At 36.5% G+C, this 6,856-nt stretch overlaps 1 protein-coding gene across 1 annotated transcript; it reads left to right on the top strand.

Moving 5' to 3' along the window:
• Positions 1-426: 426 nt before the first annotated feature.
• Positions 427-6,179, top strand: LOC103772118 (DNA repair protein REV1-like; the record flags this gene model as incomplete). Its single annotated transcript, XM_008939436.1, has 4 exons — positions 427-529; positions 2,712-2,868; positions 3,238-3,440; positions 5,946-6,179. Coding segments are annotated over 4 exons (697 nt in total), but the record flags the coding sequence as incomplete, so codon positions are not given.
• Between the last annotated feature and the right edge of the window lie 677 nt (positions 6,180-6,856).

Raw genomic sequence — 6,856 nt, 5'->3', positions numbered from 1 at the left:
CTGAAACTCTAGCTTTAGACATTTGACAATTGATAACAAACAATCCTGAGAAAACTTCTCATGAACCAGACTTGAGTGACAGATGGTGCATGAGTGCACCTCTATGAGCGCTGTAAAGTGAAACATTTTTGTCTGGCTTCAATAGACAGCATGTCTATAAATATATACTATATTTGACAATTTAATGTGTTGACTGCACACTGAGAACGTTCAATTAGTAAGTAATCTGCTTTTTTTCTTTAGAACATACTTAGTTCTAATTATCTTTAAAAAGAGACCACTGAACGAAAAACCCCAATGTTCAGTTTCTGTATGGCAAGAAATTATCTCTTTGCAGTCCTCTCTGGAATAAATACAGAATTGTCTTTGTCTTTATGATTTCTGAAACAATTTCCTTTTTAACCATACTTTTTTTACTCTTTGTAGGACTGTGACTTTAGACCATGCAACAGACAGTGCAAAAGTAATTGGGAAAGAAACTCTAAACATGTTCCACACAATGAAACTCAACATATCAGATATGCGAGGGGTGAGTTAACAGGAAAACTTAAATTTTTTTCTCTTTACCAATCTTCTTTGTTGTCTTCCATAATTTTTCAGTTCTCCAGGGTAGGCAATAACCAAACTTAAGCAATATTTAGATAGTACAAAGCTATCTTATCTAAAATAAATTAGGCTATGCAACCATATTATGTTTTGTATGTTTACCTGTATAAAAAATGATTGCAAAGCCATAAATCTAAAAAATAAATAAATAATGTGGTGTGGATTAATCCACAACTTAAAACAGCTTGGGGTAATAAAGTTAGAATGCATCTTCTACAGTTCTGTTAGCAGGTATAAGTTCAATTTTGTCTTAGAATTTCCTGAAAATTTTTGCACAGTTATTAGTTAAGTAACTAATATAAATGCTGCTTGTAATACCAATGAAAATACAGATCATAGGAGTTTTTTTCTTCAGACTGCAAGTCTTAGAGCCAGTAAAGTTATCAATGTATGGTTTGGCCTTTAAAGGTGAATTGATGGCTCTTTTGAATGATGGTTTATTTTTGAACACTCTTGCCCATCTCAGTGGTTTTGTCATAGCAGTGTGAACCCCTGATAAGACTGTTTGGCATCACATTTGTTACAACAGAGCACAGAGGCTTTCTACAGCAAACCTGCATTTATTGGTCCTCTGGATGTAGAAGTAGGGGGTTGATTCACCTTGTTGCCTTCCAAAGTCAGCTTCATGGCTTGGCTTTCTTCTTGGAGTTAAGGAAATATTTATAATCTTCTCACAGTCTTTTTCTGGTTTCTTTCTGTCTTTCCTTTGCCATCTTTCCCCACTTGTTACATTGTTCTGTTTTGCTTGATTTCTTTAGCACTTGTTTTAGGAAAAAAAAAATTAGTATCCTGGGAGTGCTGCACATGTTGTTTTGCAAAACTATGTACTACTTCTGACCAGGAGGCTCTGTTTGGTTCTGGAGGGCACTGTTCAGTTCTAGATTATATAATAAATGCAGATAAGTCCAAGGTCCCTCAGTGGTAATCCTTTCAACTGACTTCAAGTACCTCCAGTGTAGGTTTATATTGGCATTAGTCCCCTTAAGCTTCACCTATACATGAGGTGAGTTATGCTTTAAAGTGCACTTTTTCTCTCAGTATCTAGAAGAGATCCCAAAGTGATATCCTTAGCTGTTCATACCTGCACCTGGGCAGATGAATCCACTCACTTGGGCCATAGACTTCACATAATGCTTTAACTCAAATGCTTGTCCTAAAAGGCAGAAAAAACCACCAAGGCAAAGTTGTTGTACAGCACAGTAAACACAGCATTTCAAAGGCTTCTTTTAAGTTCTAGAACTCAAATCTAGAAACACTTCAAAGCAAAAGGATAAAAGTGCAAAGAAAAACTTTGTACAGTGCAGTTTTAATATCCCATTAATTGCAACTATGAAACTTAACAGACAAAATCCTTGCTATGTAATTAGAGGAGACCACCTGATAGAATAACATACACTAGCTCCTTCATGCTTTCTGAATCATACATACATTTTTTTTAAGTCTTGGAGATTTTTCTTAATAATTCTGGAGGACTAGCAGTAAACTTGTGCAGTGTACCAATGTGTTCATAGTTGGACACAGGTTTTGAGCCGTTGTGGGTCTGGTATTTAAAAGTTAATGAAAAGTGAGGAGGTCTTTCACAATGAGGAACAGCTCACTTGGTAAAGACTACTTGTACCACAGTACTTGGATCCATTGAGACCTTCTAAGAACCATGTCTAGAAGAGAAATAACATTTTTTTTATTTTTTGACTGAAGTAATGGATTTTCCTTGGGAAAAACGTTCCTTTCTTATACAGGTAGCCAGGTTTAATACTAATTACTTCCTGGTCAGTACTTCTCTATTTGTTAGTGTTGTGAGGAATTTTATAATCAATTAATTGCCTCATGATACTGTTGACAGCACTTTTCTCTTTCAGAGAGGATGATATTAAGATGGTGTTATCTTTGTAATTTCTTAGTTGTTGAATTGTGGTGGATAATCCTGAGATTAGCTTAGGATGTTTCTAGTGGCTACTTATGTGTATTTCAACATACTTTTATTTGTTCTCTCTCCACCCACAACAGACACCGAATTTCAGAGAAGGCAGTGCTATTATGAAGGAATTACAGATTCTGTATTTCTTTATTTTAATAAAACAAATGTATTAATGTTTTGGTTTTAGGTTGGAATTCAGGTACAGCAGTTAGTTCCCATCAGTAAAACCACTTCGGCTCACTCAACAGTACAATCTGGACATTTGCCTGGTGGATCACATTCAGTTATTGATCTTTTCCATGTTCAGAAGGCAAAAAAGTGCTCAGAAGAAGAACATAAGGAAGGTGAGTAAGCTTTGTACTTTGCATGTGTGATAATAATCAGTTCTGAAGGGCTCCAACATAGATTACCTCTTGGAATACTTCTTCAATATTATACAGGTACAAATTATTGAACATAAATTCTTTGAGAGCAGGTTTTGCTGCTGCAGTTAAACTACTACAAATAAAACTCTGCATAGGCTTATTCCAGTCTTTTTAAAAAGTTGATAGTAACAAAGGATACTTTGAAATAGAAAGTGTTTTAATTGTGGTATATGTTGTATAAACTATTTATCAATGAAAACTGGTAATCAGCTTCATTGTATCTTAAATCTTCAGAGTATTTTTAACCATTAGATGATCATTCTGTATATTTTTTTTTCATATGTATAGTATTTGTGGCTGCTATGGACCTTGAAATATCTTCTGATTCAAGAACTTGCACTTTCCTCCCGCCTCGCGGCGCCCATCTGACGTCAGGTCTCAGCTCTAATGTGAACAGTGCTGAGCCTGCTGTCAAGTGGAACGGTGTCCACTCTCCTGTCAGTGTGAAATCCAGGCTGAATCTGAGCATCGAGGTGCCATCTGCTTCCCAGGTAGAAACTGAGAGCATCAGACATCTGCACTCTGGTGCCACAGCCGCATTGTTTGTCTTGGACAGAGCAAAGGAAGTTACAGTAGGCTTTTTTGAGTAAAGAGAGCTCTAGGACAGTACTACTATGCACAGCAGAAACTGTTGTTGATGCAAAACTATTTTGCCTTAATAAAAGGGTATTTTAAAAGCAGTCGTTTATGGGCTAACTCGGAAAATATTAGGTTTATTCAAAGGAAAGAAGTTTATTTTTCCATTATCTTTTTTCCCTTCACTTGCCAAAGGTTTGCGATGGAACAGGAATGGAAAAGATTAAAAAAACCTTACTTCCACCTTTCACAACTAAAGCCCAGAGCCTAATTCTAAAAAACATGCAACAGACTGTAGGAAAATTTCTGTCAGAGAGATTAGATACATTTTATAGTTAATGTACAATGTTTATATGATTATGATATGATGCAGATTTATAAATTCCCTTTTCTTATGTTAGGTTTTAAAAATTATCTCTGATTAGCTTAATCACTGATGAGTGGCTCAGGAAGAGTTTTGACACGTACTGTGTGTCATTTCCATGAAGATAGAACTTTTCAATGTTTTCCATCCCTTTTATGGCAGCAATATTCTTTGGCACAGATGCCAATAAATGGTAATCAGGCAGTCTTCTCCACAGAGTTTCCTAAAGTCATGTGTTCTGTACTTGTCTATAAATTATACTGCTGTCTTCAGGCTTTAGTCAGTGAGAAGGAACTGAACAGCAACTAGTCTCACCCTACTTCATATACTTTTACAATGGTTGTGCCCTGTGTTTCTGCCTAAAAGGATGTCAAATGTGTATTTAGGTATAATTATTCATTTTCCTGTGTTTTTTCAAATTTTCCTCAAATATTGAAGCTAAGATGCACATGTAACATTTGTACAGGACATCACCTTCTAGATGGGAGGAGGACTCTTCATTTAAGTAAAATATTTCTGTGGGGTTTGGGAGCTTTTTTGTTTTAACAAAAGAGGAGCTTCCTTGTTTCCACCCCAGGTGTTACTCAAGCAGATGTCTGCTACAAAAGGGTCTGCTATGAGCAAGCAGCACTGAATTCTGTAGATACTTTAAGTATAATCAGATTTACATGCTTTTCTGTAAAAATCTGTGATTTTAAAATCTGTCATTTAAGCCTGTAAAAGCATTTGTTGATGGTCTGTTAACAGCTTTCCCAAATATTTATATATTTTTAGAAGCAAATTGTGCTTTTGGCAGAAAGCTTTTGTCTATAATGCACTACCCAAGCTAGCTCAGGATCTAAATGCAACTTGACTGAACACTGTGAAGCTCCATACACTCGGATTCTGCTACAGGTGGAATATGTATGACCAAGCAAAAACTGCAGTAGCTGTGCAGTGGGGTTCCTAAAGCTTTAGCAGCCTTAAGGCAGATGTGCTCATCTTTCCTTCTGCATTGTAGCCATATCATACTATAGAATATAACATGGAATTCCAGGGAAGGAATGTTGAGAGTTAGTCCTGTACTGCATGCTAGGAAAACAGCAGCAAGATATTTTACACCCAGGCTTTCCAGAAGATGCTTAGAGGTATATACGTAGCACATTTGGAATGAGGGAGTGCAAACAGAATGTAGAAGAATAACTGAAGAGAACAATAGTACAGAAAGCTTTCATCAAAACATTTCAGTTACCATAAACCCAAGTAGCTTTTCATGGACACTTTTAGTTCTCTGTAAATCCAGAATCTGGTCATAAACTCCAAATTTTCTTCATAAATATAAAAGTTAAAGTTTTCTAACACTTCTGTGGAGTCTCATTTTGCAGTACTTACACTGCCATTTATCTACATAGTTTTGCTCAGATTTTACTTGTGAGAAAAATGATACTGTATGTCTGCTTTTGAGTTACATTAATTCTGTCACTTGTGCAGCTGTCATTGTATACAGCAGCTTTTAGGCACTGAGGGGTCATTTCAGTTGTTTCAATAATTCACGGTAAGTAGCAACTACTGCAAGCTGAAATTTGAATCTGAAGCTTATTTCAGGATCAAAATCTCTGACAAGAGTCTGGCAGTATGCAAACATACGTAATACCATTAAATGAGTAACATGTTTCCTACAACTCTATAAAGAAGTCATTTGTTTATTCATTTGTACCAGACACCAGTTAAGTATTCATGTTGACCTGTTGCCTATATAATTTGAACTCGGAATTTAGGTTTCCTTATCACCAAGTAGTTGTAGAGGAAACTTTGTGTATGATTTGTGGTGGGAACACTGAACACTGTGAAAAGATAAAACTGAGCATTTGTGTTTACTGCACTACTTAGCCTTAAACAGTATTTTTACATTTTGCTGCTGCAGAGTGTAACTGTCAGGTTCCTAAATGTGTTTGCATACACAGAATAAAACAATATTTTTTTCTAAAACTCAAGAACTGTAGAATTAATTTTTGACTGTAAGTTAACTCTGTTATCTGTTCTTCAGAAAATTCTAAAAGCTTTTATATATTTGTAGCTAGATAAGTCCGTGCTGGAAGCTCTGCCTCCTGATCTCCGAGAACAAGTGGAGCAAATATACACCATTCAGCAAGGAGAGAGTTATGGAGATAGCAAAAAAGAACCAATAAATGGATGTAATACTGCACTTCTGCCACAACCAGTTGGAACAGTGCTTTTACAAATACCAGAGTTCCAAGAACCAAATACCAATGTGGGAATTAATGTAATAGCCTTGCCAGCTTTCTGCCAGGTAGGATGCTTGCAGGGTATTAGTGAACATCACATTTCCTTCTATAGGAGGAGCTAACAGCTTTTCCTTGAGACAGCATTTACTAGAATCTGTGACTTCTCAAAATTATTTATGGTCCTTTAATACTACTTTCAGATGTTACTTGATTATCATATGGCATGATAGTATTCATTAAAGATTTAGTCATCAGTATGCGTATGTTTTGCTGTTGTTTAATATAAAACCTCCTCTTTCACACTTCGCTTTGCAATCCAGTGTGTAGATGCTCTTTCCCAATGTTTTAAATAACCTTTTCCCTGCATTTCAGCTGGGTTACACTGCACCATAAGTCTGAAGCAGTCCTAAAATCTGCCTAGCTAGTCACAGGAGACTCACTCTGTTTTAAGTGGATGTTTTGATTATGTAAAGCCAGCTTCTACTAGCTTCTGTAGATGTGAATGTTTGTATCACCCTCCTGGGAGAAAGGCAGGCATGGCTAAAGATTGTGCATATCTCTACTTTTAAATGAGCCCATACACAGCACGTCCAGGATGAGGGAAATGAAAACTTGTTTCTCAAAGTAGGGGCCTGAAGGGTGAGCAGGTAGCGGTAATGGTGCTTCTGATGGTACTCCAGCCTTCAATCCAAGATGGTGCTGAACAAATGGGTCTGAAAAAGAACTGGCTTGATGGCCGCAC

The sequence above is a fragment of the Merops nubicus genome, unplaced genomic scaffold (genome assembly GCF_000691845.1).
Source record: "Merops nubicus isolate BGI_N331 unplaced genomic scaffold, ASM69184v1 Scaffold48034, whole genome shotgun sequence".
Lineage (NCBI taxonomy): Eukaryota > Metazoa > Chordata > Aves > Coraciiformes > Meropidae > Merops > Merops nubicus.
The sequence above is the reverse complement of the archived record's forward strand: the minus strand, read 5'-3'. Positions and strand labels throughout refer to the sequence as shown.